The 27,506-nt window shown below is 39.7% G+C and overlaps 1 protein-coding gene and 1 non-coding gene across 2 annotated transcripts; one reads left to right on the forward strand and one right to left on the reverse strand.

Moving 5' to 3' along the window:
• Positions 1 to 257: 257 nt before the first annotated feature.
• On the forward strand, positions 258 to 26,182 carry FAM3C (FAM3 metabolism regulating signaling molecule C). Its single transcript, XM_060244833.1, has 9 exons — positions 258 to 326; positions 6,178 to 6,282; positions 6,791 to 6,820; positions 8,087 to 8,210; positions 17,501 to 17,559; positions 18,724 to 18,774; positions 19,909 to 19,993; positions 23,218 to 23,344; positions 25,619 to 26,182. Exons 1-9 carry the CDS (start codon positions 314 to 316, stop codon positions 25,706 to 25,708), a joined length of 684 nt encoding a protein of 227 aa, XP_060100816.1. The 5' UTR covers positions 258 to 313; the 3' UTR covers positions 25,709 to 26,182.
• On the reverse strand, positions 16,137 to 16,203 carry TRNAT-UGU (transfer RNA threonine (anticodon UGU)). Its single transcript has one exon. It is a non-coding gene; the product is annotated as a tRNA-Thr (tRNA).
• Positions 26,183 to 27,506: the final 1,324 nt, after the last annotated feature.

Consider the following 27,506-nt stretch of genomic DNA (forward strand, 5'->3'; position numbering starts at 1 on the left):
TAAAATGGAATTATGCCTGAGGGTGCTGTTATACTTGAGAAAATCAAACACAGACCTCACAGTCTGATTATTCTGTCCATGAACTGCCCTAAACTTTTCAGGCATTTTTAAATTTCAGCCTTGGTTGCATTTGTATCTTTCACTGGGATCTTTTGGTTGTATAACCACTGTTAACTTGGAGAGTCTTGACCTTTGTAATGGATTTGCCAACACAGACCTTGTTTCCTTATTCTCTTGTAACTCTGTGTTGCTTTTTCCCTCCCCCAGGTAGTTGGTTAAATGCAATCGTGTCAGTAACGAAGGAGGGGTAACCATGAGAATAGCAGGTAAGAGTAACAGGTGGCCCCTTTTTCATCATGTGGTGGAACATGGGACTTTTCTAGTAGATGATGTTGGTTTTGAAATGGCAGACTGTGCCGCACAAAGAGATTTCACCTTCTGCTCTTGTCCAAGGCATTCCACAGCCTTGTTTAGCTGGGGTTCTTAGGTATTTATTTGGGAGAAGTATATACCAATCAACTCCCATTTGATGTAGTGAGACTCTTTTCTGCTGTGATATTTTATGTCTTCCTTTTATACTATTAAGATTGTTTTCTGCTTGTGATTTTGTTGGCTTTTAGTTTTATTCAGACGGATGATTTTACCACTGCAGGCTTACTTTAATTACATTTTTTTACAGTTTTAATTTGTGGTTTATTGTTTTATTCTTTTTGTTAGCTGCCTTGTACATGAATCTGGCAAGGCTGCATACAAATATTTTAAATCAGTTAACAATAAATGCTCTTATTTTCATAACCTAAGCTTAAACTTTGTGTGGTTTGAGATGTAGCTCCCTTTTAACATCTTTGTGTAATCTAGGATCAGAAATAGATTGTTTTAAGATCTGGTAAGAAATGAGATAATTTAGCCATCATTTAATTTAGAGTTGTTTGTTTTTTCAAAGCATGAGAATTTTTCTGTTCCTGTTATGGAGCTGGCTTTTCTAAAGTTGGGATGGAGAGGGGAAGCTTTACTAGTACAAGGCATTTTAAAAGGCAAAATGACAGCCGGTTCTCTCCCCCCCCACCAAACAGATTAAATCTATATGTCCATTAAATATATCTTACGTACAGAACTTCTTATGTCCAGAAAGGGAAAGATCTCTGTATTCTCATTGGGATCTTATTACAAGTTACAAGCCTTTATTGGCATATATAAACATATACAATAAAAGGTCAGCCAAATTACAAATTAGAAAAGTATGTAATCCATACAGAGTAAGATTTAAAAAATACAAGATTAAAAAAACCAGTAATTGCATAATAAAACCTAATACATAGTATTTGGTGTAGTGGTTAAGTGTCCGGACTCTTATCTGGGAGGACCAGGTTTGATTCCCCACTCCTCCACTTAAAGCTGCTGGAGTGGCCTTGGGTTAGCCATGGCTCTCACAGAGTTGTCCTTGAAAGGGCAGCTGCTGTGAGAGCCCTCTCAGCCCCACCCACCTCACAGGGTGTCTGTGGTGGGGGGAGAAGATATAGGAGATTGTAAGCCACTCTGAGTCTCTGATTCAGAGAGAAGGGCGGGGGGTATAAATCTGCAGTCTTCTTCTTCTGCTTATCAGAATGTGTAGTCAGAACAGTATAAAGAAACTTTGCTACTATTTCAGTTATTTCAACATCTGGATTATCAAGCAAAAAGTGAACCTGAAACTCATCAGAGGTCTCTAAACGTTGAGCTGATATGGGATATAAAAGATCCCGATGAGACTCAGATAGGACACTGGAGAAGAACATAGGAGACAGTTTTGACACAGTTTTTCGTACAAGAACAGCAACTGTTAGAATAGGAGATCCCTTGGAATCTACCAGATAAAATAGCTGAGGGAAGAACATTGAATCTGGCCAGGGAAAAGGTGTATGCAAGTTTGGAGCTAGGAGTTGATAGAAATATACAGCTGGAGAGCTTGGATTCGGAACAGTCCCTAAATTTAAGGGAGAGCCGGTTCAGTTGGCAAGGCTGTAGAGAGTTTGTAACTCTGAACCCAATAGACTAGATTTTATTTTTTAAAAAGGACTCCAAAAGCAGAAATAAGGATTCTAAGGATAAATTCAAGAAATTTATTTTGCCTTCAATGTAAGATAACCAGCTAGAATGGACAGATTCAGATAGCTGATACATATAACTAAAAGGGTCAAAGTGAATTCATAGTCAAAATTTAATAGTGTGAATCCAAGCCTTAGTGACCAGCAAATTCTGACCACACTCTAAACATAAGGCGGCATATGGAACACACATAGGTATCCTCATGATCTTTCACAAAAAGGTAGAATGGGCATGTTCAGCTGAGTTGCATTGATCCTGAGAGGTACCCCATACAATAAATGAGCTCCAGTTTTAGCAATGAAGGCTTTAAGTGCAGCTGGCACATACTGGTTTCCTTGAACAGAGAAATAAAAGCGGGACATTGCTTCAGCATAACATTAGCTGTATTGATAGCCATTCTACGATGATAGGTCCAAGTAGCATTAGAATGAAAACAGACACCCAAATATTTTAAGTACTTAACCTTTAATAGTTCACTTACATGATTTCTGGGAGTTGGAAAAGACCAGTATCTTTGATTTTTCATAATTCAGTTCCAGTCTGTTGGTCAAACAATATTCATAGCAATGGTTCAATAAAGCGGTTTAATCCCAACATGGGAAGTGGGCAAAAGTACCATGTCATCTGCATATAACGGCAAAGGAATAAGAGACAGCCAAGTCTAGGACTATGGCTATCAACTAATAACAAAAAAGGGGCAAAATCATTTTTTTTTAAGGTTAAACAAATAGGAGGCTAAAATGCACCCCTGCTAAACCCCTTTCTTAATAGAGATCTTGGAGGTAAGTTTTCCAGATGGAGAACACCGAACCTGACAAGACATAGAGGTGTGAAGTCTTTTAATAAGAAATAATAACCTCTTATCTAGAAACATCCCCTCAAGCTTTACCCAGAGAAGTTCCCTTGAAACCGAGTCAAAAGCCCCTTAAAGGTTCAGAAAGGCAATATACAATTTAGACCTTTTCCTTCTCGTGTACTTAGTATTAGGGTCTTATTGTTGGTTGGTTGATTGATTCATTCATTCATTAAGCTTATATCCCTCCATCCCCGTCGAAGCAGGCTCACCTGTATGTTTATTATATTAGAAGGAGTATATTGGAAGCCCAGTAGATTAAATGAAAGCATTAAGAAAGTGAGCTGGATTGATTTTGCTATGTAGTAGCTACTCCGTTTTTCACTCTGATTGTTAAGATGTCATTTCATTGTGGACAAAAAAAGAAAAGCATGACTGAACTAATTAATGCATCTTAAAGACTATTATGTGGGACGGTGAAATGCAAAACATTTTACATTTTCATTTCTTTATATTCTAATTGTAAATGGTTTTATAAATAGAGAGTGATAAATATAATTGTAAAAATTGATTCCAGTATTTTTGTGTTTGTCTTGAATGTCAAGTAGAGAGTATGTCTAAGCATTAGTGATGAAAGCTATAGCATTTATTAGGCAAACAGTCAAGGCATTTACAGAGCCATCCTCTTCGAAGTGACTCTGTTTGCAATCATTTGGCTCAGACTGGAATAATTTATCATGGAATTGCTCTGTGAATGTTGGAAATGCAAAATAATATTATATCCAAATGGGCTTCCGTGTTGGTCTGAAGTAGTTGAACAAAGCAGGAGTCAAGTGGCACCTTTAAGACCAACCAAGTTTTATTTTGAATGTAAGCTTTCGTGTGCTCTCTAAGCACACTTCATCAGATGAGGGGATCAGGTATTGTGGGCTGAAATACAAGCAGTTTGTTGATTTGAGTATGTAGACAGATCACATGGTAAACCAGTGTGGCTTGACCACTTGGTCTGGATAGCCATAAAAGGTAATAAAGTCCTCTGCCAATTGGTGTTTCTGTAAATCTAGGTGAATCACAACAGGATGTGTATTTCCTAGTTGTAGTCCACCTAATTTACCTATTAACATCAGTCTATACATTATAAACATCATTCTAGACTGCCATTAGAAAACATACAAGAATACATAAAATGAAAATGGGTTAAGTATATGTAATGAGATAAATAGCCAACATCCCTTATTTGAGGATGTCAATATAAAACATTATTCTGATACACTATTATAAACACCTCCTGGGGAGGTGTTTGTTCCAAGTTTCATAATAATTTGTAATTCAGCAATTTCTCTCTCCATTCTGTTCTTGAAGTTCCTTTGCAGTAAAACAGCTACCTTGAGGTCACCCATTGAATGCTTTGGGACCTTCTGCTTTACTGCAAAGGAACTTCAAGAACAGAATGGAGAGAGAAATTGCTGAATTATAAATTATTATGAAACTTGGAACAAACACGTCCCCAGGACTGAACAGGGATATTGGTTTTTTATCTCATTACATATGCTAAACCCACTCTCAGTGAGTATAGCTATACATCCACAGTATTCCAATGTATTTCTCTTTTATAATAATATATCAGAATAATGTTTTATATTGACATACTCAAATAAGGGATATTGGCTGTTTATTTCATTACATATACTTAACCCATTTTCATTTTATGTATTCTTGTGTGTTTTCTAATGGCAGACTAGAATGATGTTTATAATGTATAGAATGATGTTGATAAGTAAATTAGGTGGATTACAACTAGGGAATACACGTCTTTTTGTGATTCACCTAGATTTACAGAAACACCAATTGGCAGAGGACTTTATTACCTTTTATGGCTATCCAAACCAAGTGGCCAAGCCACACTGGTTTACCATGTGATCAGTCTGCATACTTAATCAACAAACTGCTTGTATTTCAGCCCACAATACCTGATCCCCTCATCTGATGAAGTGTGCTTAGAGAGCACATGAAAGCAAAATAATATTGTTTGTACTAGTTTCAAGTATGTTACAGCTCATATTGGTAGAATGTACTTGGCATGTAAAGAAATGTGTCAGAGACTTGGTGAAGCTTGTTTTCTTGCATAGTGTGGCTGTGTGGGATAAGAAACACCCCTTCCCTGATTCAGTTTGGGCCCCCACTGCTGCTTAGAATTAAAACAAAACCAACCAAACAACTTCCTGGCATGAATTTCTAAGAGTCTTATCTTGTTTGGCTCAGGGCATCTATTTTTTTCTTAAATACTGCCACATCTATTGTGATGTGATGTGTTTGATGAATTGGGTGCCTTGCTTATAGAACCTCTCACCACAATACATATGTTAGACTTTAAGGAACCAGAGGATTCTTTAGGTAGTTTTGCTGCAGGTATTCCATATTCTATCCCTCTGTTTTGTGGCAATTAAGTTAGTGGTAACCTTTGACTGCCTATTGGATAAATAAGGAGGAAGAAGAAAGCAGACATTGCATTATCCATGCTCTTCATGTTGGTCAAGTAACAATAGTGTAGTTTTTATGACACAAGTCAGTATTTACAGAAACTATCTAGATTAGTAGGAGTGGGATATAAAAGTGTGCCGGACAGTAACCACTAGAAGAAAAAACAAGTAGACTTGAATTCAGAATAATTACCCTCATTTCCTACCATTTAAAACAAAAAATTAGGAGTCTCTCATTTATTCTGCTTGTGAAAATATCTGTGAGGCCTTGCAGGCATGAAATGAAGTAGGAGGAACAGATTCTGCAGCATGGAAAAGGTTTTCTATCAGGTGAAGACTGCTTGAAAGGCCATCAGTAGTTCTTGAATGCATAATTTCCTGCCATGTTGGTTTGAGAACAACCACCTCACAGTATAGCAAAATACTCCCTGGGGCCTTGAACAATTAACAAAATATATCAGAATGCCTGTGAAGTTAGCCCTCCTAGCTCTCAAGGATGTGGAGTTTATAGCCCAGTTGCTGCATGTTGCTCATGAAACCCTTCTGACCTATAAAACCATTACTGAAAATGTTTAAAAGAATACAGTTCTAGCCCTTATGGCACATTTACAAATACAAGAGAGGGGGGGAAATTGCGAAGAATAAACAACGCTGTAATATACTCTGTGCTTGTGACTTCTTAAAACCACACTTTAGTGCATCACAGAGTGTAATTAATATTTTTTTTTTTACCCTTTAAGTGAATAGTTTTAGAATACCAATGTTGCAAAGCAATTGCTCTGAGAAATGAGATATGCTTGTGTTCGGCTTTTGAACTAGGAGCTGCGAAACTGGTGGTAGCGGTCGCGGTGTTTCTGCTGACATTTTATGTCATATCTCAAGTCTTTGAAATAAAAATGGATGCCAACCTAGGAAGTCTGTTTGGTAAGTGACTGTCTTCAGTTGTGTTGTTCCTAATTGCAGCCAGGTTTATGATTTTTAGTTGATTTACATATGTTATATTTCGAATGTGGGATTACTTGTTTGCGGACCCCTGTTTTTGTATACACATTGTCAAAACAAGTGTGGTCAGTTCAGTTTATTGATAACCTTCAAAACAGTGCAGTTTTATTTCATTTGCAGCTAATCTTTGATTGTTTTGTATTTAATTTTAAATAAGTATTTAGTTATGTCCAATAAAACCTATACTGAAATATTTATAGGGCAGAAGTGAGTCATTTCTTAATGGACAGAAAATGTCTCATAATGCCATATCCGACACTAAGCCACAAAACTGTGGCTTCCATAGAAATCCCATTCTAAAGCTTCAGTGAAATCAATAGTTATGCATTTTATTTGAGGTATAGACTAATATGTTGCATAAGCCTATAAACTTGGTTTAGGGGGTGTCATGATTATTTTAAACTTTTTAAAAAAATGTTCTCTCTCTTAGCAAGATCACCACTGGACCCACCTATACACTGTAAGTATGGGATTGGTATTACTTATGTATTTAATTTTGTAAATTAAACATGGGCCACCCACTAAATCTCCCTGTGCTCCAAAGGGGGGGGGAACCTATTTTGGTCACTTAAAGGTGGCCTTTAGATGGGAACTGCAGTGGTGGCTTATTTTCAGAGCTCCCTCCCAGGGACACTCATTTGTCACAGAACACATGCTTTTAGGTGCCAAATGAAAATGTTTCTCTTTGGGGGGGGGGGTTCTTTTGTGTGGGGGAATTTGGTTGATATGTTTTTCTCCATTTTGTATGACTGTTTGCTGAGTGTTGATTAGCTCTGTGGCTCTGCTGAAGTTTACTTATTTATTAATTAATTAAAATATTTGTATGATATAAGAGATCTATCAGAAAGGGCATTCCATAAAGCTAGAGTCTCCACCTAAAACGAGGAGGCCCAAGCCCCAGCAAGCCGCACAACCACTTCTTGAGTTAGGTGTGAGATGAGATCTATTGGCCTGCGGCTTTCAATATGGGGCCTTGTCAATTGAGGAGCGCCAAGAGCTGCGTTGTTTGGAGAAGCAGCAGGAGCCATCCTGACAAAAGACAACTGCCAGAGCTATATATATTCTTGTGGAAGAAAAAGGGTAAGGGTGCACTAATCCATCTGCAAGCTACTATGGAGTGCAGAATGCTAATCTGTACTGGCTCCCAGTTTGCTTCAGCTACCAATTCAAGGTACATTATTGACCTTTTAACGCCCTGTATGGTGCTCAGGACCATTCTAGTCCCATATGAGCCTACCCAACCACTAGGGTAATTTTCAGACACCCTGTTTCGGATGCACTTCCAGCACAGATGCTAGAAGTGTGGCAATCTGAGAAAAGGGCCATCTTGGTTGTGGCACCAAGACAATGTTATACTCTCCCCAGAGAGATACATTTGTCCCCTTCTTCATTGTCTTCAGCCAGCAGGTGAAGACTTCTGTTTTGTCTGGTGTTCCTTCACTGATTCGCATTGACTTTCCATGGTGTTCATCTGTTTGTGTTTTAATTGTTTTTAATTGTCTATATTTATTTATATGAATTTTTAAACAATTTTTTTTATTGTTCACTGCTTTAGTGACACTAAGTTGGGTGAACAGATGGCTTTAAAACATTTTAAATAATTAGTAAATAAAAAAGGCCTGCATTCTTTCCTTTAACTTTTATTTTGTAAAATAAAGAGAACATTTAGGCTTTTTATATATATGCATATTTTAAAAATGAAACTTTATTTCTCCCCCGCCCAAAGCCACAAAACCACCAAGATATAAATGTGGAACTACAAAAGCTTGTCCAGAGAAACACTTTGCTTTCAAAATGGCAAGTGGAGCAGCCAACGTCGTCGGACCTAAAATTTGTGTAGAAGATAATGTGTATGTATGAACAGTTTCCATTCTATTAATAGTGATATGAACATAGTGAGAGAAAAATTGTGTCCTTTCTTATATCATCTAGGAAGGTGGTAAAATGAACCAGAAATTTACCTTGCACTGAATTCGACATAAAAATAAAAACCAACAATGGTTTTTTGTTGCTAGTTATGATAAATAAGGTTTCAAATAGTGCGTGGTGTTAAAAATAGAATGCATGGTTCTTCAGCATGTGTGACCTTTATTCTTTTTCCAAGTATTATCACACATTTATTGCCTTATGAATTACGCACTGTAGTTAACATTTCATCTTTTTCTAAAAGCCCAGTCTCAAGCTACGGGCTTATTTGTATGTTATAATGTAGTCTCAAGCTAAGGGCTTATTTGTATGTTGCAAATGCAATGTTGTGTTGGGAGTCCTCTGCTCATGTGATCAAAGATACATGGAACCCAAGGAAAAGGAGCAAACAGCTGTTTCTGCTTGGAAAAACAGTATGGAGGGGAACACTGAAGCCCCCCCACTTGCAGTGCTTAAAGCCATCCTGAGTGACATCGCTTTGTAAAGGCAAATGTCTGTTGTAATGTATAAATTAGCCCTGAAGCATTTCCCAGGCCTCCAACACCATGACTGGATTAAAATTGCTATTTTGTACATGCAAAATATGTGCTGTGGTGCTTTCCATTATCTGATCCAGCCCTAAGCAGTTATAAACTCAAAAGTGTCTGGCACCGAAGTGTAGGGGAAAAATCTGCAAGCTGTTATATAGTCCCTGGGGCTTAAGGTGATGTGGGTTTGGGGTTTTTGTTTTCCAGTGAATTACCTTCATTTTTGTGGCAGCACAAAAGTTTTGGTGTGTTTTTTCAATGTTATCATTTCCTCTTATCATGAGACTATATACCCTACGGTTACATTCAGTATTGTCTCCTAGCACCTTAGCTGAAAGACAATAGATAAGCCATTACTTAGAGAACATTATAAGCATGCCATACTGGCACATATAACTGCGCAGCAGATATCAAATAATGGATTAGATTCTATTGCTGAGTACTGTAATTAAAGTTATTTTGTAAGATTAGAAGCATTTGTAGTTAAAGGAGAGTAGTTTGCTCATTACAGCTTCCCCTTTTCAGGGTTAATAGCACAGGTACATTCCTACCTATACATGTAAAAAGCAAAGGGGGTGTCTATAAAATCAGTAAAATGGCACTTTAGGTTCTTTGATGGCTCCAGTCATAGTTCGAAAGTGACTCTCTTTTGGCCCACTGACTTAATATGTTGGTGTAAAAATAAATTAATTCAATTTAAGATTATATTAGTAAAGTAATGGCAATCCGAAGCAGAGTTTTGAAGTCCACTAAAGTCAATTCTGTGTCAGTTTTAAGGAGAGTATGTACGGTTTGCTTTGCAAATTTTTGAACACAGGTTTCAAAAAGATGTAAGGCTGGATTTGTTACAGAGACGAAAAATACCGCCTGCTGCTTGTGTGGGCTTCTGTGGTGTTGTGCAAGACGTGATTGTCTTGCAGATTTATATTCTCCTCCGTTCTCAAGGTGATGACATGCTGTTATAAAAAACACAATAAACCCAGTTAATAAATACAATAATGAAGATAGAAACCGGCACATTAAAATGTCATCAGTGGATATCAGCAGCAAAACAAAAGGAAAGGCAAAAAGAATCGAGGCAGACAAATTATAAATAATAGTAATAGTAATTCCAAACCCTACACTTGGTTATTCAAGGGTTTGGGAAAACAATAGCATGTAATGTACTTTTGAGGGCTGAGTCATACATAGTAGTCACTTGTTCACTTGCATGTGTGCAAGAGAGCAGTTTCTAATTGGGTATAAGGGTTTTTTTTATATATATTGTTATCATTCTTGTTGGACCCTTCGGTTTTTGTCCTTTGTTTCCCCTCCCATCACTCTCATTGCATGCAGTTAAACATTCTGTCAGGGGACCCTCATACAGCTCAAGGAGGTGGAATTGGGTAACATGAATGTTTTTATATTTCTCCTTAAGCAAGCAGAGCACATTAGTCACTCACAACTCACAGTTCCCTTTCTCTTGTGGAGTGGAGACCAAGTGACTTAGTATTACTGGAATGACCCTCAGAAAGGCCCCTTCTGATGATCTAGGAAGCAGTCAAGCTGCTTCTTCCCTGGAATATTTTGTAGATTTGTAATGTGTGGAATGTAGGGAATTTTGATAAGATTCTTAATTTTTTATACCCTAGATAGTCCTTGATGAGGTAAAGTTTCTCTGCTTGATCTTTCATTGCTGTTATCCATTTTCAGATTTTTAAGGGTGGGGGCAGTTCACACATTTTTAATGTTCCCTCATTTCGTTTAGGTGCCAGGCCAAAATATTCCTTTTTACCTAGGCTTTTAAATAAGGGGTTTTAGCTGTTAAATGTTTTATTATATGCTTCTGGCCTGAATATAATATTATCTTCCTTATTTTAGGCTAATCAGTGTGTATTTTATGGCATAATGCCTTAGTTGTTTTAATGACATCATGTCTTTGTACTTCCTTCTTTTTTTAAAAAAAAAAATAAGAACATAAGAGAAGCCATGTTGGATCAGGCCAATGGCCCATCTAGTCCAACACTCTGTGTCACACAGTGGCCAAATAAACCAGGTGCCATCAGGGGGTTGACCAGTGAGGCCAGGACACTAGAAGCCCTCCCACTGTTGCCCCCTCCAGCACCAATAATACAGAGTATCACTCCCCGAAACAGAAAGTTCCATCAATACTCTGTGACGAATAGCCACTGATGGACTGATCAGTGATGGACCTCTTCTTCATATGTTTATCCAATCCCCTCTTGAAGCTGTGTTTCATCACCTTTTCTCTTTCCCCTGCCTTCCTTAGAAAGACCCAACTGTTATCCCTGCCTCCACAACGAGGGTAGCACCAGGGCACAAACCAGGATTAAACCATGATGCCATCAAATATTTTATCATGAACTATTCATGGAACCAATATTTAGCACAAATACATCCAGTTCACAAATTACCATATTTTTGGACCATAAGACGCACTTCCCCCCCCCCCAAAAAGTGGGGGGGAAGGTGTGTGCGTCTTATGGAGCAAAGGGACAATAGGACGTACTTTTCTCCGGGGGGGGGCACGATCCGCTGCCTCAGCCTCCGATCCCGGTGCTTCCCCCGCGCCTGCCTGCCTCGCTCCAGCTCTGCTTCCAGCAAGTGCTGGAATCGCTCCACGCTGCCCCCACTGCAAACCCAGCGCTTCGCGAGCACCGGCTGCGGAGGGGGCGGCGTGCTTCCTCCGTGCCTGTCTGCCTGGCTCCAGCTCTTACACTTACAGCAAGCGCCAGGATCGCTCCCTCCGCCCTCCGATCCCGGCGCTTGCTTTAAGCATCAGAGCTGGAGCCAGGCAGACAGGCACGGAGGAAGCACACCGCCCCCTCCACAGCCGGCGCTCGCGAAGCGCTGGGTTTGCAGTGGGGGCAGCGTGGAGCGATTCCAGCACTTGCTGGAAGCAGAGCTGGAGCGAAAAGATATACATAAATATTTACAAAATGTGAGGGGGTGTACTCACTTCCGTGACATACTGTATATATTGAAACAAGGTAACAACAGTGTGTCTCATCACCGGTCCCACCACAACTTTTACCCATTTTATCAAACCCCTGCATTAGATGTTTGTTTCTTTATTCCCCAGGACCTCCAAGGATCCTTTACTTGAGGACTCCACATATTAACTATTATACCCCTTCTTTTCTTGTGAGCCTCTGCCATTTTCCTTGTCCTTGCTGCAGCTTACAGCTTGAGGGAGGGGACCAAATAACGTAAAAAATCCATGCTGTGCCCCTACTGCATGCTCAAAATAGTAGTTTTTCTTCAACAGTTACTTCTGTTGAAAATTATAGAAACCAAAACTTCGTCACCTTGATCTATCAGAATGACCTTTGCATTTACTTGCCAGGTAAACAGTGAGTTCAGAGGTTTCAGGTTCTTGCATGCTTTGCAGTTCACAAGATTAGATTACATCAGCATAGCTTTCAAAGGCAGAGCTGTGCTTCAGCAGCTCAGGTGTGTACAATGGGTATTGATATCAAAAATATTCTTTACTTTTATACTAGTTTGTCAAATTGGATGCAATACTCAGCAAATAGAATGCCCGCCGGGTTGATGCGGGCATCTTTAGAAATCCTGCCAGACCTAAAAAAGCAAGAGAGGGAAACATTGGGGTCTAAGTTCAAGAGAGCCAAGAGGTCCCGGTCGTCCTTACCAATTCTAGCATTAAAATCTCCAAGCAAAATAATATCTGTCATAGGGAAAAGGTGCTCAAGTTGTTCGAGATATGTGGTCATACGATCCCAAAGGGAGCGTAGCGAAGCTTTGTCAGGAGAGGGGGGAAGGTAGACATTAACAACAGTAAACACAAAGCTATGACAGCTAAGACGAAAAGCCTGGGCAAGGGGGTTGCAAGCAGGTAGTTCCAGCACTTTAAATTTAGATTGCTGAGAGACTAGTAAAGACAAGCCTGCTTGGAGACGACCACGTGAATTACTTTTAAACCCAGGTAAGGAGTATGCTAGAAAACCCTCAAGGCAAATCAAAGAGTCTGTCCAGGTTTCCTGGAGAAAGATGATCTCGAATTGTTTGAGGTAGGAACAAAAATCAGAGTCCTCTTTCTTGTTTCCCCAGCCAGCTATATTCCAGGATAACAGTTTCACTGGTGAGGGCTGGGGCATTGTTAGACATCAGTCAGTTTCAATCAGCTGATCAAGCGAGTTGTTCAAATCGAAGTTGATGCAGCCATAGTTGAAACTGGAGCCAGGAGGTGCTTCAGGAGCAGGGTGCATAAGATTGACCACACTGGGCTGGCCATCCCAGAGTCCAGGAGAGGGTGAATCTCTGCTTCCACCTCGATCAGGCGCTTAGAAGGTCCGGCTGAACTTTGGGTAGACTTGGAACATTTAGGCATAGTAGTAGAGTCTTGCAGGAGGGGAGGAGTCAAACACAACTCATTCTTATTTTGGTAGGACAATAAGCAGGATTTCAGTTCTAATCTGGCTGTAATTAGTTGTTGCTCAGCAGTAGACAGGTTTTTGTAAGCAACCAGGAGGTCACCCTCCAAGTCAGGCTGGCCCACGGGGTTCTCACCCAGGAGGCGAGGAGACTCAACAGGTTCCGTCCAATTAACTGATCCTCACCAAAGATGAGCATTCATGCTGGCCAGATTTAATGCACTACCATCGGCCATCCTCTCCGGAAGATACCACAGAATCCCCCGCAATCTTAGACGATGCCCTTGTAGCCAAGGAGTCATCGAAACAGTCTCTCATGTTCTTCTGGACTGCCCTTTCTATAGCAGTCCACGAGCAAGATACCTAGATGCTCTGCTCTTTGACCATCAAGGCCTCTCTGTCAATGCCAAGGTTCGCTTTTTACTCCACGGGAAACACAATTTTGTCATTACTCATTGCTTGCTTTTTACAGGTTGCGATCCAAATCAGAGAGGCTTTTACTCATGCATAGCCCACAGCTATTTTATGTCATTTAACTTTTGCTGGTTTTTTTTCTTTTTCTTAAGGTTTTATTATATTCTATAGTGTTATTGTTGGTTTTAAAGTATACTGTACCCTTATATCAATGCCGATAAAGGTCTATGGTATGGAGTTCCCTTTACTTTATATGTGAAAATCAGGTTTAGTATTATGGGTTTCAGGATCTTGTGTGACAACATCCTCAAATACAAAATCTACTCCCCTTTTTTTGTTAGTGTTCATTTTATGTCATTTTGATTGCATCCTGGGACATGATAAAGTATTGTTTTAACAATTAAAGAGAAATTTTTGTTCATTTAATTGAATATGGGGGGGGGAGTTAGAAAAGAAGCAATTGCTTATTAACTCTGGCCCTGTAATTACAATAACTGGTGCTAATGCTATTTCTAGACCAAGTTCAGATGAAAATTTCAGTGCATCAGTAATATGTTCATCTTAAAGACTTGGTCTCACGTCTCCCAGGATGTAATGTTACTCCACTCATGATAAGGAGGGTCTTCCTCTATTACCATTGCTCAAAATTTGGACAAGATTCCCAAACTGGTGTGCTGCTGTCCTCTAGTGGCCAGCGAGCTGCATTACCTTAGCAGTAACCTTCAAACATAACAAAATAATATTTCTCCTTCAAAATTGCCCTTTTGCAACCACTCTGATAGTGTCATGAGGCAGACACTGTTGACGAAAGCTGCAATATGCTAATGAACTTGTTGAGAAAGCTGTCATGTCCTTGAAGCAATCTTTCTAGAATGCAAAATCTACTACCCTTTTTGTTACTGTTCATTTTATGTTGATTTTGACTTCATCCTGGAAATATGATAGATTACTGTTTTAACAATTAAAGTAAAATTCTTCTTAAATTCATTGAACGGAGTGGGGGGCACTTACAAAAGAAGCAGCCCTTTTGTTTCCCAAAGCCAGCCTCAAGAGGCATCACTCAGTAGCAAGCCGAGAAGCCAGGCAGGTGGGCAAGGACTTGTACAGACTCTCTCAAGTTAAACAAGGCTTTATTTCTACAAGGCAAAAACTCAGTATTGCAAAGTACAGGATCTAATCGCATTAAGGAAAATAAACAAAATGGCACGTGCTAACTAAAGCACTTATCATCCAGGATTCATTTGATTTGGGTAGATATAGGATTCCCCCCCCCCCCCCACACACACACACACTACGGGTGCATCTGCAGCTCTCTTTAGCATCATTCTCCCCATCATCCTTCATTGCAAAACACCAACTCTCAAGAGTTCCCAGCAAGGAGTCCTCCCTAGAGCTTGAACAAAGAAGGAGCCCCAAGCTCCATTTCTCAGATCCCACCTCATGTGTGTTGGGGTTTTCAACCAGTCTGGGTGCTGCTAAGCCCTGGAGATCCAACCCACCAGATCTGTACCGTCCAATCAAGCGGTGTTAACACATCATGGGGTTGGCATGTTATCCCTCTCAAGTTTCCTGAGTTTCTGTTCTGTTTCATATTCAAATTAGTCATTGCTTGATTTCTGCTCCAAGTTATTCTAGCATGTGTTTAAAGACGAGCTTTAGACTTTAAAAGACACGCCACCAGTTGGAGACGTGAGCGACAGACTACATTTATCCCTTTATCGTCCAAAGGAAAATTGGCATGGAGGACATGCGCAGCATTCAGTTGTGAAGCTGGCTTGTTCATCTCCCACCCCCCACTGCCCCATGAGCATCCATTCAGATTTTGCAAAGAGCAGCTGTCAGCCATAGAAACAGATCACTCTTGCTACTTTCTGTAATGCCTGGGGGGGGATCAATAGTGTCATTCTGATTATTTATTTATCCTATTCCCCATGAAGTAAGGCTCTAGGCAATTTACAACCAGTAAAAACCAGTTAAAAACAAAAACCCAAATGGACAGCTACTTTATTTCAGATGGCATCAAATACTTCCTTGCTACCCTGCTCTGGATTGCGCCGTGAACTTGCAGGCAGGCGAGGAGTGGGCTGAAGCAAAGATGGAGAGGAAAAGAAGAAAGGAGGAGGGTTTCTGTTTGTGTATCGAGGAGATTTTGTTAAGAGTTAAAATGCCCTTTTTGAGTAAGGCTGTCTTAAAGTTGTAGCCCAAATAGTCCAGCTTGCACCAAGCTCCTCAGAGCTTGGAAGCTAAGCAGGCCAGAATTTGTATTTGGATGGGAGACCTGCAAGGAAGACAAGCGATGCGACAAGGAAGGAGGAAGGCATTAGGCAATGGCAGCCCCTGTTCATCTCTTGTGCTGTGGACGAGGTTGCCATGTGCCGGTTGAACATATGAATCTGCCTTATACTGAATCGGACCCTGAGTCCATCAAAGTCAGTATTTCTACTCAGACTGGCAGCAGCTCTCCAGGGTCTCAAGCTGAGGTTTTTCGCACCTATTTGCCTGGACCCTTTTGAGTTGGAGATGCCAGGGATTGAACCTGGGACCTTCTGCTTACAAAGCAGATGCTCTACCACTGAGCCACCGTCCCTCACGATTGTGACTCAGTGGGCATTCTTCTCTTAGAACAGCTATTTGGGGAAAAGACATTTTGAAAATTAAAGTCTCTTTCAAAGCCCAACTATTGAGAGTATTTAGGAACTTGTTAAACAGCAGAAGATTCAGGAGCAGTCTTCAAGTGCAATCCTGAGAAAAGCTGTACCCTTCTAAGTCTTTTGAAATCAAGGGACTTAGAAGGGTGCTATTCTTATTTATTTATTTATATTTGTATCTCGCCCTCCCTGCGAACAGGCTCAGGGCGGCTAACAGCATATTAACATCACAAAGTGCAACAATCTATTATAAACAATATTAATATAAAACATTAAGCAGTTGTTAAAACCATAATATATAAGATTAACTTCTTTGGTGCTATATCTGCTGATATGTAATGTATAAGATAAATAGATAGATGGACGGCATCCCATAGTTCTTCATGGTTTCTCATGGTTTCTAGATATGCTGAGGGCCTAGGTCGATGTCTCACAAAAGTGCAATGATCGTAATATAAATATACCCGGCTTCTGCTTAGAATTGTACTGTGAGGCTGTTACAACCAAAACAAGTAAGCATCTTGTGGTACCTTGTAAACTGATTTAATTGGTGGGGGTGGAGTCTGCATAAAATTTCAGCAACCACAGCCCGCTTTGCCAGATACATGAGGTGATAGGGTTTGCGTAACGTATCTACAAAGAAAGGAGAGGCAGAGAAGAAGAAAATGTTGCAAAATAAAGCCCTTAAGGCAACAATCAGGAGTTAGGAATGTGACATTACTATGCAAAGAACATATGCAAACGAGATGTAATCGAACAAGTGGTAATATCCAGAAGAGATGTTTTTAGGCAGGCGTGTTGCTGAGCTGAAATCTGTTGACAAACTGCAGTATCTTTAATGACAGTGAATAAGCTTTTCTGTTGCTCCAGGAATAAGGCCTAGACTTGTTTAATTAACCTGATGGATGCTTGTGGGAGACCTAAAACTCTGTACCATGAGAACAACTGCAGCATGTGCATTGCTGCTTGGCATTCCTTGTAGAGAACATACTGGGTGGGATGGGCGCTCAGTTTTGCATTTGGCCACCAAGTCAGAGTCCACATCTGAGTGATGGAAACTAAGTGGAAATGGAACAGGGGTGTTGTTGAGGAGAGTTAGTGTCTTCAGTAACTGCTGCATGTACTTAGCAAAATAAGGAGAGCTAAGAGAGATGCAAGAGAATTTTGTGGGTCAGGAGACTCTCATCGGTTTAAAAAACTTGCTGTAATTCTTTGCGTTGTCTTATTTCAGGTTGATGAGTGGAGTTAAAAACAATGTTGGGAGAGGCATCAACATAGCTTTGGTAAACGGTACGTGATTTTGAATTCTAGAAGTAATGACATTGTAAGTACATATTAACATTCTCTAGACATGCGGAAATCAAAATTGAATGTTGATGAGGAGTTATGGGAAAAGATGAGCTCATGTTTGGATTAACTGTACCTAGTACAAAGGAGGCCCGTCTGAAATCCACCAGGGACAGGGCCTTTTCGGTAACGGCTCCTTACTGGTGGAACCAGCTGCCGGAAGAGGTGAGGGCCCTGTGGGACCTTGGCCAGTTCCGCAGGGCCTGTAAGACAGCCCTCTTCCGGCTGGCCTATAACTAACTGGCATTGGAAACTTTATAGAAGGTTGTAGTGTAGTATTCTGACAGATCAATGTTTTATTTGCTTTATTATTTTACTGTTTTAATTGTTGTAAATCGATGTATTTTTTAAAACCAAAATGTTAGATCTTATGCTGTGAGCCGCCCTGAGCCGCTTCGGTGGGAAGGGTGGGATATAAATTGAAATAAACTGAAATTGTACCTAGTACACTTGTTGAATAAAATAAAATTAAAAGACCAACATTTTCCAGGGATATAAGCTTTCATGAGTCAAAGCTCACTTCATCAGATACCAATAGATCTCTTAGCCCTTATATCCAGGTCAGAAGGTTTGAGGGACTACATATCTTAAATTTGTAGAGTTGTAAATTGCAGTCCCCCCCCCCCCCGAAAAAAATCACCATGTTGTCCTTGTTTATCAAACTGAATATTTCACCTATATTCAATTTGATGAACAAGGATAGCATGGTCATTTTGTGTGCCTCTGGTTACAGAAAATTCCCTTTATATACCGTACACAGTTGCATAATCTTTGGGTAAGATTGTGGGAATAGCAGTGATGCCTCTATATAATCAAATACCAGTCACATTCTAAAGAGCTTGCATTTATATGCCTCATATTGTGTGGTCGATTGCAGAAGACACGGAACAGCAGGAAAGATCCATTGTCTGTTTGTCGTTTTGAATCCAACCCAGTCATGGGCCTTTACCTGGTGTTTAGAGGAAGTGAGCACAGCCCTAGGAAAAAACCTGAAGTGTGTGATAATGTTGCTGAAGAGGAAAGCATACCCTGTTCACCATGTGTGGTGTAATTTTTAAGCGCATTATTGAGCTAAACTACTTCAGTCATGGATTTCCTCTTTTCTAGGCAAAACAGGTGAAGGAATGGACACAAAGTTTTTTGACATGTGGGGAGGAGGTAAGTGCACAAGTACATAAGAACATAAGAGAAACAATGTTGGATCAGGCCAGTGTCCCATCCAGTCCAACACTCTGTGTCACACAGTGGCTAAAAAAACCCAAGTGCCATCAGGAGGTCCACCAGTGGAGCCGGGACACTAGAAGCCCTCCCACTGTGCCTCCCCACCAAGCACTAAGAATACAGAGCTTCACTGCCCCAGACAGAGAGTTCCAATGATAAGCTGTTGCAAATATCCACTGATGGACCTCTGCTCCATATGCTTATCCAGTCCCTTCTTGAAGCTGTCTATGCTTGTAGCTGCCACCTCCTGTGGCAGTGAATTCCATGTGTCCCTTTGGATGAAGAAGTACTTCCTTTTATCAGTTCTAACTCGACTGCTCAGTACATTATTCCTATTTAAAAGTCATCAGTATACAATAAGAACTGACCTGTTCTTGTTCTGTTTTCATTATTTGGGCGGTACATAATGTCCATCAGTGATTGACACGTTTGATCTGAACTGAATACTTGGAATTCACCAGTTATCCCATCTTGTCATTTGCCTTTTGAATTCAAAACTTTGAATGAGAAATTAAGATTTGCATTTTGAGTAGGAAAACTTGGCTATTGAATTTGAATGCTTTAGAGTGTGTTTGGCATCTCTTTGTTTGCAGGCTGAAAGCTCATCAACATTTCAGCGTTATCCATAAATTTCTCTGTTGTCACATAAAAACACTTCAACAACACAGAGAGACAAGGAATGCTGATTGTATATTGAGCATATATTTAATTTACAGTGGGCAGTATTAAGGCCCAATAGTGCATTAAATGAGTTTGAAACCTCATCCTCCAGTATCCTCTACAAAGGGCAGGAGTTTCATAGGCTTGAAACTTCTTGAGAGACTGGATGATGTGGACATTTCCTTAAAGTACAAATGTAGGCTAGGGGTCAGATCCACTCTAATATTTGGAATTTTGAGAAGTTTTGGAAATGAAATCATTTTAGGTCAGATCCTTTACACATTGTATAAAGTACTTTTAGAATGTTTCTTGTTGTGATAGCCAAAAAAGCCATGCACAAAGCCATACTGTAGTATGTTAGAAAGAGAAGGATTGTTGTGCTATAATAACACATGCTTCCATATTGTTTAGATGTAGCCCCACTTATTGAATTCATAAAGACTATTCCAGATGGAACTATTGTCTTAATGGCAACCTATGATGACGGCGCCACTAAGTAAGTCTGTAGAAAACACTAGTCTTTTTGCTCCATAAAGCTTTCATAATCCTTGTTTGCATAAAAAAATGTTTCTGGGTGCTTCAGGAGATCAGAGGAGAATCCGCAATGGAAGATCCTATGTAGGGCCATGTTTTCCAAAATGGAAGGAGCAAATAAGTACAAGCCTTCCTAAGTCTAGTTCTCCAGCTCTTCTTCAGGCAGGGCTATAATATATCCCCTTGATCTGGTGCTACAGTAGCCCTGAACAAAGGTTATAGCGAATGCATACATCCGGTACATACATTCTGCCTCTACATGTAAACATCTGTTTGTAAAAAAGAGCCAATGCACATTTATTTGACAAATGAAATTGAGAACCGGTACCTGAATAAATGTGCAGTTTCAATGACATGTTGAGCTGTGCATACATTGAATGTAATGTGAGAATTATTCAATACACATATGAAGAAAATTCAGATTATACTGCACATAATTTGCATATGCATTCACTGTTGCATACCAAGAATGCTGTTCTGAAGGCAGCAAGATTCTTTCTTTGAAGAACACTGTTTTATACCTGGAACTGATATACTTTGGACTTTTGTGATTGGCAAGGAAGAGCCACCCTTCAAGAAAGGAAAAACATGCTTGCTAACTCAGAGAAGAGCCAGTGGCTGATTTCATTTCAGTTAGCAATAAAGACTATAAGATCTTATTCAAGAAAGGTGTAGGTTGAACATTTGGAATCTGAGAGTTGTTTGCTGTCTCCCTTAGTATTGTCCCAATTTAGGGATAAAAGGGAAGGGGTTTAAAGGGGAAGACATGCAGGCCTGTAGCCAGAAAAATTTATGGTGGCGGGGAGTAAGTCCAGTGGTGATCAGCCAATCATTATTTATTTACTTTATTATTTATTTACTAGTTTTCTACTTGAGGCTCAAGGTGGATTACATGGTATAGAACAATGGCATTGAATAGCATGAGAGTTCTAATAAGTAATACAATAACAGGATTAAGATTACATAAATTAGAAAAGTGCAAAAAAAAAGGTATCAGACATGCTATGCAAATCAGTGCAAAAAAATGGAATTACAAAAAATGAAAATAATGGTACAAGAGCATGATAGAACATCCAATAGATCAATAATATATGGTGTATGCTGTGGAATAGACTACAGTCCTGTTCTGTATTAGCTGTATGAAAAGCCCTCCCAAACAGCTGTTTGCAGACAAAGATTTGTGGGAGCCTTTCTTCCAGTTACTGAAAGCTGAAAATGTAAATACAACCTTCTCTCTATAAATCACTAGGTCAAGGCTTCTAATATTGCCACCCAACAGATGGGAAAAATCAGTACCTGCCCATACAGATGCATTTTCTGTTCTGGAATGACCTTTTTGAGGAAGTCAGGAAAGCTCCCACACTTTTGGTCTGTAAACTGTGTAAAAACAGAAAGCGGGCATTTTTATAAAGCTACTGGGCTATATCATAATGGAATAGTTCAGGAAGGAGCTTTTATAACAGGAACAAGATGATGGACTATAGTATACTATGTATTATCTGTTTACTTTATGTATTATCATACTCCTATGGCATTGCTTTCTACCTTTGTAATACAATTTTCTGCATTGTTTGACATATCATGTGTAATGATTTCTCTCTGTTTCAAAGTGCTGTAATCCTAGTCTTATTGTATTGTTTATTGGATGTCCCATCTTATTGATTGCATTAACTTTCCCTGTGTAATTCATTTTGAGATTCCACAGAAAAGGCAGATTATAAAGTAAATATTAGGGTATGTAGAATCTTTCGGGCTCAAGTGCCGTGTTCTACTGGAGAAAGTTTTTCTTCCAGACTTTCTCCAGTAGAACACGGCACTTGAGCCCGAAAGATTCTACAAACCCTAATGTTGATGCCAGCCGTGAAAACCTGAAATCTATAAAGTAAATAAACAAAATGTATGGAATTAGGCTGTGAGTAAGATTCTTTTCTAAGTGGACAAACATAGGGTCAAGCAATAGTGGCATAATCCCTGAGCTTCTCATAAGTAAGGGAGCCTTTCCCAGCAGCTTTCCATCTTCAGAGCAAACACCAGACCTCTCTACTGTGAGTACGATTCCTGTGGGTAACATGTGTTAGCAAAAGAAGACTGTGGCTAAATCTCTTATTATTTTTCTCCTGACAAAAATAATTTTCTCAGCAATAAGAGGTCTAAGGGACTACTGTAGAACACTTTCCTGTGTGCTCTGTCTTTGCTTTCTTCTGAGTGTTCCACAACATCCTTTTTACCCCTTCATTTTTTAATTTCTCTTTCTCTCTCTCTCTCTGCTTTACTCCAAGATTATTTTACTCCCCCCTCTCCAGCAGACTTTTAAAATCAGGGCTTTTCAGGCATTCTAACTATTGCATAGAGAATTCACCCTTGGAAGAGTTATGACAGGCTGCACACATTCTTATCTCAACTCCTTTTTTTTGTACATAGAGAATTTACATTCAAAAGACTTGTGACAGATTTCACACCAACCCTAGTTCTGATTGGAGGGGCATGACAAATGACTGATGTGGCACTGCCCCCTTTTTCACCACTGTTACTGGGGGGGAGGGGAGGGTTGAACTAAACTAAACAAATGAACAAAGCAGTAGACAAGTGCACCTTTAAGACCAACTAAGTTTTATTCAGAATGTAAGCTTTCATATGCTTTAAGCAGACTTCATCAGATCAAACTCCCACTAAACAAACTTTTCTAGTTTCACAAAGGGTCAATATTAGCGTCATAATTTAGCACTTATTAATAGATATGTTTGTATTTTTTTTCTGTTATAATGTTGAATAGCAGCTGCGTCACATATGCTCTGGTTTAGTGAGACTTTGAGCTTGTTTATCTAGGTTAGTTGTTTCTTCAGACAAGTTAAGTGAACTCTAGGGGAGCTCTGTTTCCCCTAGTTTATCTGAATGTATACTGAATAACCATTACTTCAAAAAGAGCTCTGAGCTTTGGCCAGCACTGGAGGAGACAAAAAGCGGAGCAGGAAACAAAGAGACAAGGATAACAGGGTGAATATGATAAAAATCAGTTCCTTCTTTTTGTTTCTTCAAGTTCATGTGTTCTTCTAAAGAACTGACATGAGACATACTGATTTTGCAGCCTATACTGTTTACCCAAATAGGATGGGAACTTGAAAGGTATTTGAAAAAGAATGTGTATTTGAATATTCTGTACAGTAAACTGACTGAATTTTGTTCAAGGCTTAATGAAGAGGCACGGAAACTAATCGCTGAATTGGGAAGCACATCCATCACGAGCCTTGGCTTTAGAGACAATTGGGTCTTCTGTGGTGGGAAAGGAATCAAGACAAAAAGTCCATTTGAACAGGTTTGTTTTCAGGATAATGCTTAAGGCAAGGTTCATACCTGAGTTAATAGCACCCTACACCTGGCCCCATAACCCAGGAGAGCATAAGCATTTTGATTTCCCTTGCTCAGCGTAGAAAAGAAATTGATTTGGGGACAGGTAATGGAACACTCCCATTGCCTGCTCTATTTTCATTTGCTGAGTTGGAGCCATATTGTTTAACAAGTTCAGAAAATTAAGCCCTAATTATTTTCCTTCTTTTAAAGTGTACTGCCATGCTGCACCAATATAAATAGATTACTTTACAGTACTGCTGTAAAAATCTGTGCTGACTGAAATTGTATCTTAATTTCTTTTTCATGTGGAGTACACGCATAAAGCAAGTAACTTGAGTTTTTTAATACCATCCCTCAAACCAACTTCCCAAAGATTCCACCATCATACCTCCGTCACATCAGTCCGTTAGAGTGTGAATGGTCGGTTCTTAAAAGTTTTTAAATATAAATACATGACTTTGTGTTGATACATGGGGAAAAAAGGCAAAATTTGTAAGTTTTTAAAATAAAATAAATGTGCTTTTCAGACAGCCTTGATATCTGCACTAATGACTCAATGCCAAACTGTAATGACTCAATGCCAAAATGGTAATACAGGAGCTATGATATTTTAGAAATGTATTAGTTCCTTCTGAATTTTTTGAAAAGCTGTGTAGAAGAACCGAACGTACTTCTTTGTACTATACAACCTTTTTGTATTTAGTCCCCCACCTCCTTAGAACTGATTCATAGGGCTGGCTCTCATGCTTTTGGGTATGGGAAAGTGACCCCCAGTGGTGATTCTTTAGCACAATTTTCGTGTGGCTAACCTGAATCATTGGAATAGGCTCTCACGTGTTAATCAGTATATCTCATTCTTAAATATGGGCCGCATCTGTATACATTTGAATCCAGAGCCTGGGGCCATGAACAGATCAGACATATTTCTACAAAGGTGAGAAAAGCCCCAAGTTTGCAGAAAAATCTGAAATCTTAAAAAAAAAAATCTTCTAAATAAAAAAGTAGTGCTGTTAAGAAGCAAGCACCTCATTAACTATCTTCTCAGTTGTGTTTGGACTGTGCTGCCTGAATGGGTGAGAGAAGAAGAATTGGGTTTATACCCTGCCCTTCGCTAATTGAAGGAGTCTTGGAGTGGCTTATCCACTCCTTCCCTTCCTCTTCCACACCTAACACCTAGTGAGGTAGGTAGGGCTGAGAGATCTATGAGTCACCCAAGGTCCCCTAGCTGGCTTTATGTGGAGGAGTGGAGAATCAAACCCAGTTCTATTTTATTTATTTATTTATTATGTTCGACTTATATCCCGCCCTCTCCGCAAGCGGACTCCATACTGGAGTCTGCTGCTCTTAACCCCAACACCAAGCTGGATTTCATAAGCATTCAAGCAAAACTTTACTGTTTCTTTGAGCTTTTAGTGGAAATTTGTCTGATACGACAGAACTGTTTTTGTATATTCTTTGTGTATGTTTAGTATGTGAAGCATGTGTTTTTTTAAATAAGGTGTTCTAAGAGATGCACTTTGTTGATACTATTGATACTTATTAAACAACTTTTGAACGCTGGAAAAGTGACACTATCATAAATGTATTTCATTTTGGTTTTAGTCCACTAGTCCACCTTTCTTTCCACTGGGGAACCAAAGTGACAATTTCTCTCCTTTCCTCCATTTCACCCTTACATTGCATGTCAGAGAGGAGATTCGAACCTGGGTCTCTGAGATCCTACTTTGACATTCTGCCACTTCTACACTGAACTGGCTCTCCATGAATAAACAATGCAATGAAAACAGTGAGGGAATTCACCATTATAGTGGCTTAATCTCTTAAAGTGAGTTCAAGCCCCTGAACTTTAGGACAGAAATGCCACAATTTATTTCCTGGTATAAACTTTAGGAAGCCTACCCAGGGACTATGGCTTAAGGATTTGCCTGACCGGGTGGACGTCTTGTTGAATTTGTGCAGGTGTCAGTTACTTTTGTTTCCTCTTGTTTTGGAAAAGAACACTTTGGTACATTTCCTATGCATTGATGTGAACACTAGAACCAGGGGTGTTTTAAGGGGCCGTGGAAGCCACCCCTGTGGTGACTCTTTGGAACTATTCTCATGTGACAGGCATGTGCGCTCCCCAACTGAAACAGAAATGCTGCTACATTATTTTATAAACTTATAGACTTCTCATCAAGGATGACTGTTTTTGCATTGGGGCAAACAGCTTCATTTTAACTGTAAAATTTGTTTACAGCATATTAAAAACAACAAAGATACAAACAAGTATGAAGGATGGCCAGAGGTCGTGGAGATGGAAGGGTGCATCCCACAGAAGCAAGACTGACGGAATTGTAAAAACGACACGTGCAGAACAGAACGTTGGGAGGAAAACGCACTCTCTTCTGCTGTTGGGTTTTGGAGAGAGTACTGTCCATGGGCAGGATCCTTCCAGGATGGTACCTTGCACAAGCGCTGTAGAAATGAACAGGACTTGCACAAGAAAATGGTGAAGGACTCCCGTTCATCGAAAGGGGACTTCTGCAGGAAAAGGTCCCAGCGGATTGTGCCCTGTGTAAATATTTTCCAAGCATGTTTCCACCTTAGAGTGTGCATGAGCATTGAGTTTTGAATATCTGGCTTATTTATTGTTAAAAGAGAACTTTGGGTTTTTGTAAATAGGCCCCAAACAAATTAAACAATTGTTTCTAATGCCATTCCGCTAAAAGCACAATGATGAGATTACTTTATGGTATGTATCTTTTAGAACTTCTGGTGTAGGTAGTCAATGTATCTAATAAATAACTGAACTGATACTGAACTATGCTGTACTTTGCTCAAACAGGGACATTGCTATGATTGGATATCTTCAGTGGGATACGCAGAATTTTTTTTAACAGAAAGTGTGTATTTTATTCTCTCACTCTTGGAGAGCAAGCATTCCCCTGTAGAAGCGATTCAAACAGCCTTCTGCAATTTCCCTTCAGACCTACAAATGAGTGAAGATTGAGTGTTGGATACAGAAATGTAGGTTTGCTGTAAGAAGCACAATTAAATAATTTATATTAAAAACTTTGTACCCGTGGCTGTTGCTAGACCATCTCTTTTGTCTGGTTAGCAATGCAGACTTATAGTTGGGCAGCATCATATGGTTATTTATTGTGTATGTCAGCTACATTTGTTTAAAGCTCTGTGATTTGCCAACCGTTGACGTTGGTTTAGATATTATTGGAGGGAGAGCAGAAGCCAGTTTTGGTGGTGGCTGTGTTATCCAGGAAGGAAATAATAGCATGTTAACGAATAAGCCAATTAAGCAAGCATGCACCATTCAGTTTCAACAGCTTCACTACTACCTGTTGTACTGCTATAAAGTGAAGAATAGAGTTTAATATTGGAGGGAAATCACATGCTGTATAACATTCACTCTTACATAATGGGGAACATGTTGCTAAAACAATGTGTTTTAACAATAGCCTTTTAGGGGGCATATTTGTACACCATATTTGATGTCTATAGGGTCCACATTCACCTGTACTCAGTAGTCATTTCAAACATGTCCTACAAATGGCTTTTGTGAGCATGGTCTGCTTTAGCCCCACTAGGGTGTACCTAGGGAAGATTCCATGTGCAAATGAGGCCTTCCCACATTATCAGAACCAACAGCATGTTTCATGTTACCCACATTGTCACGTGGAGATGCAGGAAGTGACGTTTCTTCCACTCCCCATCTTCAGAAAGCAGACAGCGGTTCCTGAAAATTCTTGTAAAATTGTGACAGCTCCAATGCTGAATGCTGCTGAAGTTGAAGGGAAATCCAGGGTCTTTATTCTCCACCACCACCCGCGCCCCCTGGTACTAAACCATATATTTGTTGTTTCCAGGGCTTTTTTTGAGCAGGAATGCACAGAAACACAGTTCCGGCTAGCTGGGTGTCAGGGGGTGTATGGCCTAATATGCAAATTAGTTCATGTTGGGCTTTTTCTACAAAAAAACCAAGTGAAACTATGATGATGTCAGGGTTGTGGCCTAATATTCAAATGAGTTCCTGCTAGGCTTTTTCTACCAAAAAAGCCCCGGTGGTTTAGCACTGAAGTGTTGAACTGGAAACCTACACATACATCTGAAACCTACACATACATCTGAAA

The sequence above is a fragment of the Heteronotia binoei genome, chromosome 8 (genome assembly GCF_032191835.1).
Source record: "Heteronotia binoei isolate CCM8104 ecotype False Entrance Well chromosome 8, APGP_CSIRO_Hbin_v1, whole genome shotgun sequence".
In the NCBI taxonomy this organism is placed as follows: Eukaryota; Metazoa; Chordata; class Lepidosauria; order Squamata; family Gekkonidae; genus Heteronotia; species Heteronotia binoei.